The following is an 18,107-nucleotide window of genomic DNA, read 5'->3' as shown; positions in this document are numbered from 1 at the left end:
GGTCTACCAGTTGAGGTATTGCCAACCCGTTCTATATCCTGTTCTGAAGAAATACCATATTGTAGTACTACAGCTAATAGAATAAATAGAGTACTTCCTATTTAATTACCTTCGAATGTCGTCAGCTCCGGCCGCTGTCTTCCTATGATAATCATCCGTGGTAATATTCAAATCATCTTGTCTTAAGGTAATCTCGGGCTACTTGTCTTCCTTTGCCTTGAACTTCAGAATCACCTTCATTCTTTCTTTCCACTAAAGCCTTCCGAACCTCGTCCTTTGGAGACCAGCAATACAGTTCTCGATTTACATCTCCAAGTACAAACTTGCCTGTTCGTCGATCAGCTTACTATTTCAAGACGTATAAAGCTGGACACTTACCAATCGAAGGAAACTTCATCAGAAGCCACAGAAAGGAGTATATAAAGTACTCCGCCACCACACCTATGTTAGCCTTCCGACCAGCTAGTTTCTTCCCTCGCTCAACAATCGCGTTGATCCTTGGTGCGCGTATCTCGTGAAACAGCTTGATCGCCTCATCAACTTGTTCATCAGCTCTTTCCAGCAGCCCCGCAAGTAATAGAGCAAACGTCTGCGAATCCTCCAAAGCCTGACTTGCGCCCTGGCCTGTCGTCGGATCCATGGCATGCGCCGCATCACCCACTAGTACAATTCCCCTCTCGCCCCAGTGGGGGAGCGTTGGGAGAGTCCAGGTCGGGTAGATGGATTCAACATTAGCTTTCTGAACGATGTCTTGCACAATCGGATCTTTCCACTGCTTGTGTCGTTCGAGTAGCGCAGTTTTAATAGCCTGAGGGTCGATAGATTTAGTATCAGGGAGACTATCGGTTTCGAAAGTAGACCACCACATGAGCTGTTTAGCGGCGAGAGGCCCACCAGACGAATACCCAAAGAAGCCGTTCCCGCCGAATGCAAAGACCATGGCTTTATTATCGGCGATGAATGGAGGTATAGGCGCGTTGAGAAAGCCACCGACGCCAGATTGGCCACTGAATAGCATCAGCATTGAAGGCATGAGTGCAGTTAGACGGAGAGAAGGCCAAACCTGTATGTCGGATTATACCGCTTGTCGTCTGCGAAAAGAGCTTTCCGCACCCACGCTCTTCACGCCATCTGCACCGATCACAAGGTCCGCTTCATCCACCTCCTCCATCCCTTCTGCATCCCTCGTCCTCACGCTAAGACCCCGCCTCCCATCCCTTTCAACACCCACGACCTGCGCATGCTTCACCACACTCTCACCATCATTATTCTTCCCCTCAACAAACCGCATAATCGTCTCCCAAAGCCCATGCCGCGAACTTGCGATGCAAACCTCCTCTTCCTCACCTACACTTCTGAACGCTTTGTCACTCGTACTCTGCACACCTAACGTCCACCCATTCGCGCCTTTGAAAACAAACTGCTCAGCTGGGAATCCTTGAGCTACTACGCGGTGATGTAGTTCTGGATCTAGATCGCGCAAGACGCGCATGCCATTTGGCGATATACCTAGGCCGCCGCCTACGAGGGCGGTAGAGGACGAGAAAGTGTCAAGATCAAGATGTTGAAGTGTATTTATGGGAGCGGAGGTCTGAGAGGTAGAAGTGAGTCTTGAGCTAGGTCTGTGGGACTCGTAGATAGTGATTGTATGCGTGGAGGGGTTGGGGAGGTGCTTGCGCAGATGGAGATATGTGGATAGGCCGGCTATGCCGCCGCCGACGATGATGATTTTCATGATGAGAGTTTGTAGCAAATTGGGAGGTTGAAATAAGAGATGGAGTTGAAGGGGGATGTAGGCTCCAAGAAGTAGGTCAGACTCGGTTTTATGCCTAATTGAGCTGTGGCACGTGGTCTCAGATTGAGGTTTCCGGCGGACTGTATCGCATCTCTATAGATGGTTTGGTCGGTTTAATGATATCTTTATGTACCTCAGGCATCGCGTATGGTTTCACAGAGTGATGTTCACGCGATGCAGACGCGTGGTCGATACGAGATACGAGTAGGCAGCCATGATAGCAAGCGTGGCGCCACACCCATAGTTTCGCCTGCATCGTTATAGACATCGCAATTGGGGATTGATGTTATAATTCAAGCCAAGAAAGAGACCAAAAGACTTAGTCAAAGCCATAGTTAGAAATGAAGCCATGTTGCTTCGGTGTGGTGCAAGCGTGGACATGTACTTGTGAATATTCGTGTCACTCACAGGCTGGTGACTATATTTTGATTCATTCATGAAGCGTTATCCCGAGCGACTCTAGTCACTCCTCTATATGCCGCGCAAACGCCAATCATGCTCGTAAGATTCGTGAAAACAGCCCCAGAACAATAAGCCAATTCATTCCACTGCCGAAAGACCACAACGCGGGGCCCAAGAGAGAGCGCTCCAAGAGGCCTGCCAATTGGGGTTCCTTGTGCGGCCACTACTGCAGAAGAGGATCGCGGAAGTGCTTTTGGAAATTGCCGCGCCTCTCGTTGCCAGCTTGATACCTGTTCTTTGCACGTTCGGCACGTCTTTGTTCGCGCTTCTCAACTGCGATGATCTCAGCCTTCTTAGCGTCGCTAACACCAATCATACCCATTCCACCATTGGCGCGGGTGATGAGCTGACGACCGCGGCCGTCCCGAGGCTGTTCTCCGTCTTCTCCATCCATGTTAACATCACCATCCTCATCGTCATCCTCAGTCGAACCACTAGTCAGCCGGCGTTGCGCGTTCTCCATGCGCTCGGCCACACCAGGGTAATTTCGCAGATTTTGGCGGTAGTACTTATTCAGTGACCTGTGACCAGCGGTACGTCCAGACGGCAGATGAAGCTCGTAGTCGTCATGGTACACGGCGTTGGGTGTATGGTGTGCATGCGAGTGGAAACCATCCGCTGCACGGTGCGGACGAGGATCTGCATGGGTATGGTGTCTTGACTTGTTGAGCGATTTGTGTCGGTGACTACGGTCGATGGGCACAGCTGTGATCTCGTCTGTCGGAACACTCGAAACAGTACTGTCAGTCTCCCAGCCCGCGTCTTCCTCATTGGTGCTAGACATGGCTGCATCGTCTTCTGTGGTAGTGACGGCTTCACGTCGAGCTCCAAGCTTGACTCCGCCTCCTGTTGTTGATGTTGAGTCGTCTGAATCGTCCTCCAAGTCTTCAAACTCTGCAGCGTCAGGATACGAACTCCGGAAGTCGTAGAATTCGCCGACCTCGACCAGTTCGGCATCTGATTCGAAAGCGATCATGCAGTGTCCCCTATCGCGCATGTGGGTCTGGATACCGGAGGCGGTGTGTAAAATCTTGTGGCACTTCAGACACTCGTTATTGATGTGGATCTTGTCGTGGAGATACTTGACGAGATTCTCAGGCTCGACGAGAAACTCCCTCTCTGGAATGAACATGCCATGGAAACGGCCCATGTGAGTGACGTTGAGCGTGAAGCTGGGCGACTTGTAGTTGCAGAACAGACAATCCAGAAGGGGATCGGTAGGCGCTTTGTTAGAGGTAGCTACAGAGTTATTGTCGTCGTCAACAGTGGATTCGTTAGTGGCAGTGGGGGAAAGCGGGTGCTCTGGTTTTTCTTCGGCTGCCGAATCGTGTGGTCGCGATGGTCTACTCGCGACAGGCGATGGGGCATCCAGGGCCGTGTTCTTCATGCTGTCGACAACTTCGGAGAACTCCTTCTCAGCGTCTCCGTTGAGAGTGATGTCTGACTCGGCCATGGACTCGCCTAGCGAAAAGGCCGAGCTGATGACGGATCCTGATACCGACGCCGTGTCGTCCAGATGCGCGCCCCCGCCAGCCTTGATAGCATTTGTCTTGTGCTTCTGGCTATTCAGATGGTTGTTGTAGGCATTCTCGCTGAAATACGATTTCTGGCACGCTGCACACGACTTTTCAAAGGATGCTTTTGCAGCTGTGGCGGCTGCCGTGGCCTTGTTCGCAAGGACTTTCTCGGAGAAGATCTCGGAGGAGAGGGGAGGAAGAGAGGCAACGCGACGCTTGAGGTTGTAGCGATGCCAGTCTGTCTGCATGTGTGCCCGCTGCAGTTCGCCAGAGCGGAAGGCGACCTGGCATGTGTTGCAGGTGAAGGGATGCGTGGACTGAATATTTGCCTGGGTAGGCGCTTGCGACGCCATGGTGTCTGCTGCGGAATGCGACCTGGTAGAGAGTGGTGGGGGGTTATTTGGTGAGGGGGATGGTAGGTGACGGAGTAGAAATATGTTCGGGATTAGTGGGGGGTTGTGGGCAATCGATTAGACCTTTTCTAACTGGCCGAGGGGCAAATCTGGCTGCGCCGCGTGAAGTGCGACGAGGAAACAGCAGTAAGCCGACTTGCTTCTTATCAGAAACGTCTCGCAAGGCCAAGATTAATAGAAGTCGTGCAAGAAACAGGGACTGCCGCGAATATTGAGTGTTTCCGGTCGGAAACGCAGTGCGGCGCACCGGCATGACTTCATATTGCCAAGCACCGACTCACGACCCTGGCCCTGTCTGCAGCTGTCGGTTTTCGGCACGAGGCTCCTTCGGACGCTACCCATCAGCCCTGTGGTAGTCGGATGCCCTAGGAATACATCGCTCACGGCCCTCTAGCCATTCACGCTCACCCTAAAGATGCTAGGAAGTACCTTCGGCAATGCGCCATGACCTCCGTGGACGCACCAACAGACTACAGCCTCCTCCGTCAACGACACACTTCGCTCCATGACATGAGCGCGCCAGACGGAGGGCTTCAGCACCCTCGCCATGCATCACGCAGCTGCTCGAGCTCCACTTCTTCGTCAGCGTCTACTGATGGAGAAGGCTCAAGGCGCCGAGCTCGCTCTTCGCCTGGATTGGCCCACAGGTTGAGCAATGTCATAGACTTGCGCGAGCCCAGCCGCATCGTTGAATGCTCACAGATCGAGAGACAGCTTCGCTTCCAGCACCTGGTCCGACAGTAGGACTTCACATCTGTTACCTCTTGCAATATACGCTGACGCTGTTGTAGATACCTATCCCAGATCTTGTATGGCTGCAAAAGCGCCTACTGTGACACCCCTACGTGCTTCTCCTGCAACAAACGCAACGCCTCCAAGCCGTACCGACCTCCTACACAGCTCACCGCCCGCACCTTGGCTCACTATCTCGCTAGCCAGAACAACCCAATTCGCGGGCTATGTCCACATGAGCTGAAAGTGCTGCCTAATTCTGTGGAGATCGATGGGGCCATTGGCACGGTTATACGACGAGCGAGTAATGGCGTCGATCGAGAGTGCAGCGTATACCCTGTATTGAGGGAGTTGGCACAGCATGGCGACACAGACAAGAGCGGTGCTACACATGTGAAAGCAGCAATCTCTGGAGAGAACCGCGCACAAGATATCCAGCAGAGCGTTGTGGACGCCGTCAACAGGCGGCACCAAACCAAAATCGATCCGAAGTCACTCGGGCAGAACTTATACGACAGCGTTAGCATGATATATTCCTATTCCAAGCAAATACCCAGTCCAATGTCCATTTTTGCGTTACTGCGCTCTCCCGAAGACGTGCCACAACGTCATACAGAAACAAGTCTTGGGGCCTCGTCCAATGCAGCCTTCCAAACGGAAATACAAACGAGCATGTCAAGTGAAACATCGCCGCTGCATTCAATCGCCCAACCTTCCACTCCTAGAGTGAATAATACTCCACGCATCGTTCGTCAACATTCACAGCAGAACCTCCGCGCTCATACCAACCTACAAACAAATCAGACTGTATCTCAAGTCCTCAGCAATGGTCAGCAGATTCACAGAATCCCATATCACCCGCCCAACGCAGCGATTCATAGCAAGATGTGCGAACCTACCGAGTCGGCTACACTTGACGGCACATCGGAATCACCTAGGCTGTCAATACGTAAGACTGGCAAGAAAAACTTTACAATTGGCGGAGGGAGCCTGACTACGCTGGATCAGACCAAGCCTCCAGCCGCACCGCATGGTGCCGAGAAGCCGCAAAACCTTGGCCACCACACAGCTCCTGCCATACCGGCCGCTTCAAACTTGAACTGCGACATTCTCGATGAGCTCAAAGAAGACGTGTATTGTCATCGCAAGGATCAATCGGCCGACTTTAACTTCGTCGTAGATTATGATACCAATCGTCGCTCTCGACCTACGAAGTCATTTGTAAACCGATCCTTGTTTTACACGCTAAGTGACCCGGATACGCTGCTTGACTCCTTCCATGATAGCAACAATGCCTTCAAAGACTCGCCGCTTCCGCATCTTGATTCCGCTCGTTTGTCCAATTCCTTCAGGGACTGGAATCAGCGAAATGGAGCGCTCATCTTTGATAGCCTCTGGATTGCCGTGGAAGCTTTGTTCACGCCACCCCCAGAAATCGACGTGCAGAAGAGTCCACGACTGAGACCATCTCGCAAGACCACATCAACAGACATTGGTTCGGGACAGTCTTCCGATCAACGAAAAGGCACAACCTTCACACCTCGCTATCTGAGCAACCGCGAAGCAGCCCATATTGTGATGATATGCATTCATGCTCTGACCTCTTCAGTCTCTCCTGGCTGGACACATACGTGGACGCAACTACGCAAGCTACGGTCTTGGGGTATTATTATCCCAAATGCAGCTTCAAATGCCGATGCTTTTGCACACCCATATCTAAATCTCATTGATGAGCTAGAGTACGAGCCAGCCATTCGCCTCGCTGATCGTTTGCTCCGTGGCATTGGAGCGCGCACCTGTTTCGAACACATTCTTGCAAGTTTGAGCCAGAAGAAAAGACGCCGAGACGATACAACGAACGCATCGACTAGTGATGCCCTTGTTGACATTGTAGTCCAGCATCTGAAAGTGGTCGAACGGGTTGCCCTCGTTGGCAAGCGCAGAATGAGGTCGACTCCCGATTCCAACGAAGATCCGGGTTGGACAGTAACGGCTACCTTTATGGAGTGGCTGAGAACGATCATCATCAAGAAGTGGGATAGCAAGGCCGAGATCAACAAGTGGAGCAGCGTGGGAACGGCAGTGATGCTACTCGACAAGCTCCGTAAGCAATGCGCGCCCTTAGTGTGGTATCAATAGCTAACTATTGCAGATGCGAACTGCAACCTCCTCAATCTGCGCCCCAACATGTTCGAGATACCGTTCTTCAACGAGCGTCTCGACATTGAAGTGGAACCCTTTAGATTTGTAGACTGGGAGGAGCAGCCCAATACATTCCATATCTTCCAGTACTCGAACCTGTTTCCTGCGCAGCACTTGGTGGCATATTTCCGCACCATCAACTTTACAAGTATGGTGGCGCAGTATGACCACGCCACGCGCATCCATCAAATGCACCGGTCTCTCGACATGTTCATACGCGAACCGTATTGGTGGTTGATCAAGTCTCGTATGAGGGTCACTCTCAGAGACTACCTCGTTTTGGACGTCAGTCGCGAGAATCCGCTCAAAGACACACTGGACCAGTTGTGGGGTCAAGAGAAGAGGATGCTCTTGAAGCCACTGAAGGTGAAGATGGGTCAGCGCGAGGGCGAGGTTGGTCTAGATCACGGCGGCGTGACGTACGAGTTCTTTCGTGTTGTGCTGAGTGAGGCGTTCAAGCCGGACAACGGTGAGTGCCTTCCCCCTTTGGTAGCATACAAGCTCACATCTTCAGGCATGTTCACTATCGATCCCCAAACACATATGACATGGTTTCAGCCCCGCACTCTGGAACCAGACTGGAAGTTTGAAATGCTCGGCATCCTTTTCAGCCTCGCAGTTTACAACGGCATCACACTGCCTGTAACATTTCCTCTCGCTCTCTACCACTTTCTTCTGCCCCCAGACAGCCCATTCCGAAATCGAGAAGTCCAACCAGACTCTTTGGAGTTCATCAAAGACGGATGGCCTGGCTTAGCCAAGGCTTTTCAAGACCTTCTTGCGTGGAGTGACGGTGATGTTGGAGATGTCATGATGCGCGAATATGCATTCAGCTATGACGTCTTTGGGCAGAAGGTTGATCATGACATGCGACGCATATTCGACCACCGCAAGCCTGGCCGACCAAACACCTCAACAGACATTCCCCAAGAGGAGCTACCAATGGTGACGAATGAGAACCGAGAGCAATTTGTGCGCGACTATGTCGGACATCTAACATATCTGTCCGTCGCGCCGCAACTCTGGGCTTTTTTCACAGGGTTCGTGACCTGTATGAACCCGAAAAGTCTGCATTTCTTCACACCATCAACTCTGAGGAACCTCGTCGAGGGGTTCCAGCACATTTCCATACCAGACCTCAAACGCTGCACACGATATGAAGATGGATACTCAGCTACTCATCGCACTATCCTCGACTTCTGGGCTACTGTTGAGCAATTCAATCAAGATGATTGCAGACACCTGCTCGAGTTTGTCACGGCGAGCGATCGCGTGCCGGTGACGGGATACGACAGCATCACCTTTCACATTGAGAGGGTAGGTGGTCAGCCAGAAAGCTTGCCTACCAGCTCGACGTGTTTTGGCAAGTTGTATTTGCCGGAGTATCCGGACCGTGAGACGCTGAGCAAGAAGTTGAAGTTGGCTATTCAGAACTCGCAGGGCTTTGGTGTGGTATAGAAACTGTGTTGGATACCAATCACCGACGGGGCATGAACAAGAATAAGGAGAACAATTTGTGTTCTGCGTGCGAAGATTGTGTACTTGAGAATTTATACAATTGAACATTTCAAAATGGCTTTTAAGCATCAGCACAAGCTGAGCGCGGCTTTAGCCTAGGTCTTAGCTAAACGATTTGTATTTCCTACACACTATCACGGACAGCATTCTATAGTTCAAGCTAATAAGCAAGCCATGACAATGTTCCCCACGTAACTATGTGTCCAGCATCAACGCGCTTTATGGACGCCTTACGTCATCCCTCCCAATCCGACCCTGCCGATCCCCCAGGCCAAACCCACCCAACCACTTACATAGCGCGGGCCTTACTCCGGCCTCCTCGGCTCACTGGCACATCACACGATGAAACCTGTCAAGGCCTACGCAGCCCACGAACCCAATGCGACTGGCAGGGTGGCCAAGCACTGATAAGCTTCAGCCATACCAGTGGTGCCCTCTCCTCACTCGATGCACGCTTCTGGCCAAGACGACGACCCGCCCGTCCCCAAAGCTTATGTGCGTTTTGGCGTGGGCCGCGGCTGAAGATATGCTTTTTGATCGTGAGTGGGTGCGGGCATAATCGGGCGGGCTAAGTGAGCTTTGGAAAAGCGGAGGCATTGCAGTTCGATGCCGCGCCGTTGCGTAGTGGTGTGCGATTTGCGGAGAAGAGGAGGCGATGTGGGTTAAGGGGTCCTATATAGCTGTAGACGCACTCGGCGTTTTTGGCTCGAGGTCTTGCATTTACTTTTGGTTGTGAGAAAGTTTGTTGTTTTAGTTATTCGTGGCTTACCTACCCTGGACTCAGTCTTCGACAGTTTGTTCATTCATATTACTCGATTCGGTGTACGGCTGGACGACGTGGGATACACATATTGGAAATATATCCTCCACGACGATACACAAGTAACCCGACAATTCGGCTCTACCTCAACTTCATCCATTACAAACCATGTCTCCAAACACCGAAATGGACCCATGTGTCTCCTACGGACGCGGCGGGGCTGGAAATATGCGTACCTCTCCCCCCTTGTTAACATCCTAGCATTGCAAACCTAACCTCCCATCAGGCCGCCGCTCCTCCATCCTCGACGCATGGACGAAAATCGCATCGCAACCCTCCAACAACAAAATCGCCCCCTGCTCAAGTCCGGACGACCACTACGTCAGTTCTAAATCAGAGCCTCGCGCTTCGTCGTCGTCACAACGGAGGAGAGCGAGTAGTATGTGGAGTTCAAGTACAGCCGGGGAGCATCGATCGGTGTGGAAGCGGCTGTTTAGGAGGGGGAGTTTAGTTGAGGAAAATGAGAAGGTTGTCGAGTCAGAGTAGGGATGGTGTGTTCCTCAGGAGGCGAAAAGAGGTGGAAGCGGTGTATTGGAATCTGGTGTTTTCGTGTTCACATTGCGCGCACGTTTTGACTGTCGCTAGCGGATGATACCACTGCTTATTCTCGGTTGATTTCTTTCTTGGTTCTAGTCTGTCTTTCAAAGCCAAGCTCTTTGGAAGCTAGGGACATTTAGTGCTTATAATGGGTAGAATTGATTTTTCTCGATTCGAGGTTGTGCAAGATGCGATGGAGCTCGTGGGAAGAGTCTCGTTCTTGTTTATCCAGATACCGAGTGACAGCGAGATCTCCCAACCTGGCGACACAGTTCAATCAACTCGCCGCGCTTACATGATTACGATCGTTTGTTTAAGGAAGGGTTATCCTACTCTTTCTTTACAGCATAGTTTGCGTATGATCGTAGAGGTGCAGAAATGACATGCTCGAGCTTCCCCTCAGCCCCACCTTCCTGCATTAAGGAGCTTCCTTCCTCTTCTGGATGGTACCAAGATGACTCCTCCCAAGCTCTATATAACTTTGCTCAGGACATTATTAAATTCATCATCAGCAATAGCTTCGACTACAGCTAAACTCCAACGCGTATCAGCATCCTCGCGAACGACTCATTCTCATCAGCATACACCTATTCTTTGTTGAGTCCATCATGCCAACCCCAACTCAATCACTCGATCATCTCATTCTCTTCGTGCCGGTAGACACAGCTACAAACCTCCCCAATGTACCAGCCTATCTCAAAGACAACTTCACCCTCACACCAGGCGGTTTCCACGCTGACGGCGCAACTTCCAACGTACTCATTCTCCTTGCCGACGGCTGCTACATTGAACTCGCCAGCTTCCTCGACCCCAAATTTTTGCCTACACATTGGTGGGGTCCAGACTTTAACTTTGCAGGCTGGAAGGATTGGTGTTTGACAAACGCCAGCACGCCTGAGGAGAACTATGACAATGTGAAAGAGACGCACGGAGAACCAGTTCACGGTGGCAGAAAGAGGGCAGATGGTGTGGATGTCAAGTGGGCTGTTACCTTCCCTAAGGGTGAGAACGGCGGTCAGGGTGTACGGGGCCGTATACCATTCTTCTGTCATGATAGTACGCCCCGCAATGTTCGCGTTGCGATCGATGACGAGAAGACGACACACCCATCTGGCGCTCTAGGCGTTCGGCAACTCACCGTCATCGTTAAGGATCAAGCGCTGCTCGACGAAACGAGACGTATCAACGCGGCAATCCTTGGTGGTGATGGCTTAGAAGGGAAAGATGAAGTATCCTTTCAAGCTAAACGGGTGTTTGAGGTTGAAGGCTTACACGGCGGTGCAAAGATCACGCTGCGACTACCGAAGGACAACGAAGAATCGAAGAAAGTAGAGAAATCAGGATTTTGGTATGGAGATGTGGTATTGGGTGCGAAGGCTTCATCAGGGAAGGCTGCTGGGACGAAAGAGAGGCTTGATGGCTCGGGAGATGAAGCTGGCGTACGTGGTATTTGGATTGAATACATATAAGCGCATCCTGCACAATAGAGAGAAGAAGAGGTTGTAAAGCTCATAGAGCGCGCTACAAATCGTGGAAGAGGTGTTGCAACAGTGGACAGTACAGTACCGCGACACAAAATTTTGCCGCCACACCTTTGCAATAGCCAAACTCGTCTCTACCAAGGTATCACGAAGAAAACCTGTTCTTTGCTGCTCTTTTGCTTCGTCCCGTGCTTTCCGAGGTCGGTGGCATGTTTGCCGTGTACCAAGACCGCCCAAGTTCGTATACGCCCTTTTAGCGGGCAAAGCCGGGTACAACCATTTAGCTGAACGCCGACGAGCATGAGTCAACCGCCGCGATGCATGCGCATGACCTCAATTCTTCCCTAGATCATTGGGACAGAGCGTTGTATCTCTTCTAGATGCTATAAATACCTAGCTACTGCTTCTTACTAAATATTCCATCTCACGGTTAAATTCCACACCACCTCATTCATGAACAGAATAATTACCATCTCCACCGCCGTAGCAGTAGCTGCAACAGGCACTTACCTGTATCGCATCCAAAGCCACATATCCCCCGTCCCTATCCACAGGATATCCAGCAGTCCCCAGATCCCCGATGCCTTGAAACAGTCCAAAGCTGCATTGGCCGTCAATCCAAATGGGCATGTTACCATCACGGATACGCGCTTCACCACCCTTGAGCTGCCCAACCGCTTATCCGACGAGCAAATCTTAGCGCGATTCGTGAAGGGCTTTTTTGGCGGATATGTATTCGGGCCTGAGAGCGGTGTGTTGAGGGCTGTGGGCAAAGATCTAATGCGCTTCGAGAGTACGTGAACTTTACTATACTCTCAGAAAACGCATTGTGTCTAATAAGATTGCACACAGGGTTAAAAGACATACCGGTATCGTCATACATCTGGGCCCAATCCGCACTTTCCAGGGAAACCGTACCGCCTCTTCACTCTGTTCTCTTCGGCGTCTTTAGGGTCGCTGATTGCCATTTTCAATCTCCTGGCGACGAGAAATATCCCGAATTATCACAGGGCGGCAGTTATAGCTACATTGACGTCGCGTTTGGGTCTGAAAAGGGGCCTATTGCAGGTGTACATCGCTTCTCAGTGACGCGGGATGGGAGAGTTAAAGAAGATGGAGGGAAGAACGAGAGTGTTACAATTGAGTTTGCACATGTGGGATGTAACCCGAAAGAGAACAAGCCGCTGAAGCCGGATTTTGTGCAGACTTTGCACCTATGGTATGCGATGCTGTTATTCAGAGAAGGGGTGGCGGAGGTGATGAAGTAATTGACCGGATTTACGTTGAATGTGTTGGCGTCTATAACTTTGTCTCTGAGCCTCTGAGTGCTTCGATGTCTACGATCTCCTTTACCGCTTCTGTAGTCAGGACGTACGGACTTTCCTCGTCCACACACACGCTATCCTCAATCCTAATACCGATGCCGCGCGCCCAGCTGGGCCATCTTTCGTCATCAGGGACATAGATCCCTGGCTCGACAGTGACACACATGCCCTTTTCAAGGAGTCTACTCCTGGACAAGCCGGGGCTATCATGAACATCGAGTCCAACGTAGTGGCCTACGTGGTGCGGGAAGAGCTTGTATATAGCGTCATGCGACATGTCGAAACCCAAATCTGTAAGGCCGGCAGAGAGGGATTTGGAGGCGGTTTGATGTAGTTTATCCAAGGAAAAATTTGAGCTTGTGCGGCAGAGCGATATGCATGTTCTTTGCACGGAGAGTAGGAGGTTGTATAGATCCTTTTGTGCCGGGGTGAATTTGCCGCTGACGGGCCATGTGCGCGTGATGTCTGTTACGTAGTCTCCATACAGCGCGCCAGCGTCTACCAATACTAGATCATTCGGCTTGAGCTGCATGTCGTTGGAAACATAGTGTATTGTATTGGCGTTGATGCCGCCCGCTACTACGGGAACATATGCCGGCCCATCGCAGCCGTCTTGCTTGAACCAGTAATCGAGGAAGGAGTCGAGATCTTTTTCGTTGGTAAAGGATTGTCGCATCGCGTCGGTAATAGCGCGACCAGAATGTTGGCCTGCTCTGCGCATATTTGCTACTTCTGCGTCGCTCTTGATCACCCTTAGTTCATTCAAAAGCGGCCGTAGCGGCTTGATTGACGCTTGCGAGTCGCGAAAGACGTTGGCGATTCCGCCTGTCCGTACAGGCTCAGTCCCAGCCAAGTATCGCGATAAGATGTTCTTTGTCATCCGGCTTTGAGGTAGATCCGTATAGACATTTTTACTCCTGTTGACTATTTCCGGGAGCAGCTTCGGAATGTCCTCAATGCTACCTGTGATATCGGCGTTGAAGACGTCTTCTGCCGCCTCGACACCTGATCGTGGACCTTCCCAGGCTTCGACCTTGGGGTCTTTCGGGCGCACGTAGAGATGGAAGGCATGCTCTTCGTCATCGAGCTTCTCTATTATTGCCAATGCGTCAGGCTCTTTGAAGCCCGTCAGGTATAGGAAGTCGGGGTCCTGGTGGAACTTGTAGAAGACTGCGCCTGAGGCATACTTGAGGTCTGAGGCAGCTAGGACGGCTATGGAGTTCGGTGGGAGGTCTTTGGCCAGCTTTGAGCGGCGTTGATAGTACTCTAAGGCGGTGATGGAAGGCGTCACTGTAGTAGCTAGTTAGCATACGTCTGCAAAGCTTGTCATGGGTCGCACCTTCCCCAGCCTTCAGCAGATGCGGATGCGTCTCATGGAGCGGCTGCCCGAACCTGAGTTCTGCCGCGGGAACACTGGCATAGCCTCTCCAGCAATGTCTATCCGCAACCCTCCATCGTATCCGCGTAACGGGCCGTGATAATCTTATACAAGAGCTCATAATAACACAAGAAGAAAAATATTGAAGGACGTCTCAAGCGGCAAGCGAATCGTGACCACGCGCAAAGGTATAGCTTTCCGAGGTCGCGCTAGGCTTATCGATAGCACCTGCCTGCATCGTTGACGTACCTGCACCACAGCTACCCCCCAGTCACTTCCTTCCACTTTCCCCATTTCTGCTGCCTTACACGAGCCCCTCCAGGCTGCCACGTCCTACATGTACACTGCCCTTCTCCCACTGCATAGCTCAGGCTCACCACCAATATTCTGTTACTACCACATCTTATCCGCAGAATGGCTTCTTCGGCCACCAGACCCAGCGTCGTCCCGCCCAAGGATTTGGAGAGTTTCCAGACACACTTGAATCAGTCAACACGGATATTGGCCTTACTTGGGGCTGGTTTATCTGCCTCCTCAGGGCTACCTACATTCAGAGGAGCTGGAGGATTATGGAGGACACACGATGCCACTTCATTGGCAACGCCGCAGGCCTTTGAGAGAGACCCGGGGCTTGTGTGGCAGTTCTACAGCTATCGCAGGCACATGGCGCTGAAGGCAAAGCCAAACCCTGCGCATTATGCTCTAGCAGAACTGGCGCGGAAGAAAGAAGACTTCGTAACGTTGACCCAGAACGTCGATGGTGCGTGCACAACTGCAAGTCGCCTTGAATAAGTAGCTAACTGTGTGTTTAGGCCTCTCTCCACGCGCCCTACACCCTGCCTCCCAACTCAAACTCATCCACGGCTCCCTCTTTGACGTCAAATGTTCAGACTTCTTCTGCACCTACGTCGAGAAGGACAACTATACCGACCCTATTGTACCCGCCCTTGCCATTCCTACCGACGAATCTGACCCAACTACTACCTCTGCCCTCGCCGCACGCGGACCCCAACCCCACGAGCTCGACATCTCCGACGAGAACGTCGCCCTCCCGGAGCTCGACTATAACCACCTCCCCAAATGCCCAGAGTGCAAGCGCGGCTTGCTCCGTCCTGGGGTTGTATGGTTTGGCGAACAGCTACCATATGGTATAATAAATGATATAGAAGAGTATCTGGGGAAAAGGCAGAAGATTGACTTGATCATGGTGATCGGGACGAGCGCGAAGGTGTTCCCTGCGGCTGGGTACGTAGATATAGCGCGTGCGCGTGGTGCGAAGGTTGCTATCATCAATATGGATCCGAATGACATACCCGCTGGCGGGCTTTACGACGGGGACTGGTTCTTTCAGGGAGACGCTGCGCAAATTGTACCGGAGATTCTGAAGAGTGTGATTGGGGATATCAACATTGAGGAGATGCCTGATGCCGCCGAAGGTTCCTGAGCTAAACCTGTCGCCTGGAAAAAGCTAGAGGAGATGAAAGTCAAAAGAAGACGGCGCTGATGCAGAGAATGGTACGGTACGTCTTGCCGGCAAGGACGTACCAAGGATTATACGGTATTAAGAAAGATAAATCCAATTCATAGTATTCGGTCCTTTCTTTCACTTCAGGGACGCTTGATCCATCGTTAGCGTCACCCTAGCATCGACCTCACATTTGAGCAACACACACTAAATCCAAGTGCCCATTGTTATCAATTCACTATCGATATATTTTCATATACGACCGTATAACTCTCAGGCTGCCCGTCTTTACCCCACCTGCTAGTCCAGAACCAGTAACGCAGCCGTTCATTGTTAGCAAAGCGCGCCTCCCAGCAGCTGCGATTAAGTCTTTCCTTACCTAGCAACAATGTCGCTCCTTTGAAGAGTCCGTTGATGTTATTTCGAAACTAATTCCGTACTACGCTGATTTTCGGGATCAATGTACAGGAGCATATTGACGGACGGGTCATTATGACAATGGCGTCGACCATACATAATTGAAGCCAGATCATATCGTTCCAGCGATGGATACAACCTTTTGCAAAGGGTACTAGAATCTACGAAGAAATCCTTTTAGCCGTGCGGATAGCCCGTGTGTAAATTCCTGCTCTTCGTTGATGAGGAAGACGCCACAGCAAGGGATATCCTATACAGGAACAGCTCGCTAAGCCAAGTACCCCGCCTGGTTATATGAGCGTCTACGGGTTCTGAGAAATATCAAGCGCATACTTTAATCGGTGTTTTTCAAAGCTGGTGATCAACTTTGTGGTTTTGCTTTTTAGCTTACGCCTAACCTACGACAGGCGACACACTTCTCATCACATATCAACGCGCGCTCTACATTGCCGACAACCGACCTTATGGATTCCCGAGCAAGCAGATGTCCGACCTCGATGCCACCCGTCCGTTCCTTACAGTCCGAACGCTCAGCCAAGGCCAACTTTCTCAGTCTGCCCAAGGGGATTCGCAATAGCATTTACAATGAAGTGCTCACTCTCCCGTGTCCACTATACCTCTTCCAAGAGCCGGGTTCCCAAGTCGAGACATTTGCGCCCGACAGACCCAGCGGCTGGCCTGCAATGCTGTACATCAACCGACAAATCCACAGTGAGGCTAGCGCAGTGCTCTACAGAACGAATCAATTCCATCTTGTAGATATCACGCAGGAGCAACTCAACCTTCTACAATCATTTCTTGACGGCATTGGGCCTGTGAATGCAGCTTCACTATCCCACCTATGTCTCAACTTCCCGGTCGTGGAGAGTAAAAACGGCCACCTAGGCAAATTGAAGCTCAGGGACGATGGCTTACAGAGTCTAAAGCTCTTACAGGACAAATGCACAAATCTGTCGACACTGGAGACCCTTGTCCACAACAAGAATGCCGCTATCTTCAGAAAAACGGACGATTCTCTGCGAGAGGCATTGTCACTAGTTGACGCACAAGTCAAGGCCATTCCTTCACTGAAAAGAGTCATCGTGCGATTCGTGGTCCACGATGGCGTGCCGACGACTTCAGCAAAGGCCCTTATGGAGGGTCGTGGATGGGTGGTTATCTCCGGGGATGGGAATGAACGCTAGACATGGGATGGTGCCGTGGATCCACTTGTGCTGCATTGTAACTCGTCCAATGTCGTTGGCATTGTCGATGTATAGTCATGCGTGTGCGATACCGTACAGTTGTGGCGTCTTGATCACAAGTAAAACATCATTTTAATACGGAACTCTCATTTGTAGCACACTCTCGTTACGATCACAAGCTATTATTTGCTTAAGACACCCTTGTGTAAAACATCGCTCGAGGACGCTGTATTGTCGTGGATCTCGAACTGCGGGCTGTGAACCTGTATAATCCGAGCAAGTCTTGTAAGCGCCAGGAACACCGTCACACTAATAAAGTAATGTGGCACAGCACCCAGCAACCAACGAGGAGTCTGCACGGCGCCGATCTATGCATGAGTTCTGTACATGAGACGATAGATCAGAGGTTGCTCTCCTTCCGACGTCGATATTGACCAAGTCACAAAGTGGATCAAAGTTAAGCCCGTCGACTAAGGCTTCTGCCTCATTATACTCTAGAGAATACTAGCTGCTACACTTATCTCCAAGAGTCCTCTTAGGTTCTGCAAGATCTACCCTACGGCCTACAAAGTAGAATATAGCAAATATCATTGGCATGGGATGCACCTGCCGGGTCTCCAAAGATCACAAACATCTCCGCACTCAAAGTACAATCACATAACTAACGATAGCTCAACTAGGGCGTAGGCGCTTGGAAATCGTCGTCCGAGTCTCCAAACGACAAGTCGCATCCCTGTCGTTCTTTCTCACACCAACCAGAACACCTAGATATTTTGATATTAACGCTCTGATTCGCCCTTCACTTTACCTTTGGCGATCCTGTACGTGGCTGTGCTAGACAAACATGCCCAAAGTTTCAGG

The 18,107-nt window shown here is 51.2% G+C and overlaps 9 protein-coding genes across 9 annotated transcripts; 6 read left to right on the top strand and 3 right to left on the bottom strand.

Annotated features, from left to right (window-relative positions):
* Positions 1 to 117: 117 nt before the first annotated feature.
* K460DRAFT_394832 (FAD/NAD(P)-binding domain-containing protein) lies at positions 118 to 1,931 on the bottom strand. The gene is made up of 3 exons (XM_040936017.1): positions 1,118 to 1,931; positions 379 to 1,063; positions 118 to 327 (listed from the first exon to the last, which is right to left on the bottom strand). Exons 1-3 carry the CDS (start codon positions 1,733 to 1,735, stop codon positions 173 to 175), a joined length of 1,458 nt encoding a protein of 485 aa, XP_040787665.1. The 5' UTR covers positions 1,736 to 1,931; the 3' UTR covers positions 118 to 172.
* Positions 1,932 to 2,122: 191 nt separating this feature from the next.
* Positions 2,123 to 4,403, bottom strand: K460DRAFT_365990 (uncharacterized protein). The gene has a single exon (XM_040933284.1). It carries the CDS (start codon positions 4,125 to 4,127, stop codon positions 2,421 to 2,423), a length of 1,707 nt encoding a protein of 568 aa, XP_040787664.1. The 5' UTR covers positions 4,128 to 4,403; the 3' UTR covers positions 2,123 to 2,420.
* Positions 4,404 to 4,502: 99 nt separating this feature from the next.
* K460DRAFT_365989 (ubiquitin-protein ligase E3A) lies at positions 4,503 to 8,828 on the top strand. Its single transcript, XM_040933283.1, has 4 exons — positions 4,503 to 4,927; positions 4,979 to 7,023; positions 7,072 to 7,590; positions 7,636 to 8,828. The coding sequence occupies exons 1-4, from the start codon at positions 4,632 to 4,634 to the stop codon at positions 8,577 to 8,579; spliced, it is 3,804 nt and encodes a 1,267-aa protein (XP_040787663.1). The 5' UTR covers positions 4,503 to 4,631; the 3' UTR covers positions 8,580 to 8,828.
* Positions 8,829 to 9,389: 561 nt separating this feature from the next.
* K460DRAFT_102990 (uncharacterized protein) lies at positions 9,390 to 10,045 on the top strand. Its single transcript, XM_040926506.1, has 2 exons — positions 9,390 to 9,631; positions 9,686 to 10,045. The coding sequence occupies exons 1-2, from the start codon at positions 9,568 to 9,570 to the stop codon at positions 9,943 to 9,945; spliced, it is 324 nt and encodes a 107-aa protein (XP_040787662.1). The 5' UTR covers positions 9,390 to 9,567; the 3' UTR covers positions 9,946 to 10,045.
* Positions 10,046 to 10,604: 559 nt separating this feature from the next.
* K460DRAFT_286697 (uncharacterized protein) lies at positions 10,605 to 11,465 on the top strand (the record flags this gene model as incomplete). Its single annotated transcript, XM_040928913.1, has 1 exon — positions 10,605 to 11,465. The coding sequence occupies one exon, from the start codon at positions 10,605 to 10,607 to the stop codon at positions 11,463 to 11,465; it is 861 nt and encodes a 286-aa protein (XP_040787661.1).
* Positions 11,466 to 11,930: 465 nt separating this feature from the next.
* Positions 11,931 to 12,745, top strand: K460DRAFT_405372 (uncharacterized protein; the record flags this gene model as incomplete). The annotated part of the gene is made up of 2 exons (XM_040936842.1): positions 11,931 to 12,270; positions 12,330 to 12,745. 2 exons carry the CDS (start codon positions 11,931 to 11,933, stop codon positions 12,743 to 12,745), a joined length of 756 nt encoding a protein of 251 aa, XP_040787660.1.
* Positions 12,746 to 12,776: 31 nt separating this feature from the next.
* K460DRAFT_385716 (xaa-Pro aminopeptidase-like protein) lies at positions 12,777 to 14,301 on the bottom strand (the record flags this gene model as incomplete). Its single annotated transcript, XM_040935551.1, has 2 exons — positions 12,777 to 14,092; positions 14,142 to 14,301. The coding sequence occupies 2 exons, from the start codon at positions 14,299 to 14,301 to the stop codon at positions 12,777 to 12,779; spliced, it is 1,476 nt and encodes a 491-aa protein (XP_040787659.1).
* A 142-nt stretch (positions 14,302 to 14,443) lies between these two features.
* Positions 14,444 to 15,891, top strand: K460DRAFT_336942 (DHS-like NAD/FAD-binding domain-containing protein). Its single transcript, XM_040930997.1, has 2 exons — positions 14,444 to 14,940; positions 14,993 to 15,891. The coding sequence occupies exons 1-2, from the start codon at positions 14,595 to 14,597 to the stop codon at positions 15,622 to 15,624; spliced, it is 978 nt and encodes a 325-aa protein (XP_040787658.1). The 5' UTR covers positions 14,444 to 14,594; the 3' UTR covers positions 15,625 to 15,891.
* Positions 15,892 to 16,367: 476 nt separating this feature from the next.
* Positions 16,368 to 17,448, top strand: K460DRAFT_365986 (uncharacterized protein). The gene has a single exon (XM_040933282.1). It carries the CDS (start codon positions 16,527 to 16,529, stop codon positions 17,244 to 17,246), a length of 720 nt encoding a protein of 239 aa, XP_040787657.1. The 5' UTR covers positions 16,368 to 16,526; the 3' UTR covers positions 17,247 to 17,448.
* Positions 17,449 to 18,107: the final 659 nt, after the last annotated feature.

This window comes from Cucurbitaria berberidis, assembly GCF_010015615.1.
Source record: "Cucurbitaria berberidis CBS 394.84 unplaced genomic scaffold K460scaffold_3, whole genome shotgun sequence".
Lineage (NCBI taxonomy): Eukaryota > Fungi > Ascomycota > Dothideomycetes > Pleosporales > Cucurbitariaceae > Cucurbitaria > Cucurbitaria berberidis.
The sequence above is the reverse complement of the archived record's forward strand: the minus strand, read 5'-3'. Positions and strand labels throughout refer to the sequence as shown.

Coding starts and splice junctions, on each gene's coding strand:
- K460DRAFT_394832 (XM_040936017.1), bottom strand. CDS start 1,735: ATGAAAATCATCATCGTCGGCGGCGGCATAGCCGGCCTATCCACATAT. Junction 1,064..1,117: donor GTGCAGATGGCGTGAAGAGC/GTGGGTGCGGAA, acceptor TCCGACATACAG/GTTTGGCCTTCTCTCCGTCT. Junction 328..378: donor GATGAAGTTTCCTTCGATTG/GTAAGTGTCCAG, acceptor ATCGACGAACAG/GCAAGTTTGTACTTGGAGAT.
- K460DRAFT_365989 (XM_040933283.1), top strand. CDS start 4,632: ATGACCTCCGTGGACGCACCAACAGACTACAGCCTCCTCCGTCAACGA. Junction 4,928..4,978: donor TTCCAGCACCTGGTCCGACA/GTAGGACTTCAC, acceptor ACGCTGTTGTAG/ATACCTATCCCAGATCTTGT. Junction 7,024..7,071: donor GATGCTACTCGACAAGCTCC/GTAAGCAATGCG, acceptor TAACTATTGCAG/ATGCGAACTGCAACCTCCTC.
- K460DRAFT_336942 (XM_040930997.1), top strand. CDS start 14,595: ATGGCTTCTTCGGCCACCAGACCCAGCGTCGTCCCGCCCAAGGATTTG. Junction 14,941..14,992: donor GTTGACCCAGAACGTCGATG/GTGCGTGCACAA, acceptor CTGTGTGTTTAG/GCCTCTCTCCACGCGCCCTA.
- K460DRAFT_365986 (XM_040933282.1), top strand. CDS start 16,527: ATGGATTCCCGAGCAAGCAGATGTCCGACCTCGATGCCACCCGTCCGT.
- K460DRAFT_365990 (XM_040933284.1), bottom strand. CDS start 4,127: ATGGCGTCGCAAGCGCCTACCCAGGCAAATATTCAGTCCACGCATCCC.
- K460DRAFT_102990 (XM_040926506.1), top strand. CDS start 9,568: ATGTCTCCAAACACCGAAATGGACCCATGTGTCTCCTACGGACGCGGC. Junction 9,632..9,685: donor CGGCGGGGCTGGAAATATGC/GTACCTCTCCCC, acceptor ACCTCCCATCAG/GCCGCCGCTCCTCCATCCTC.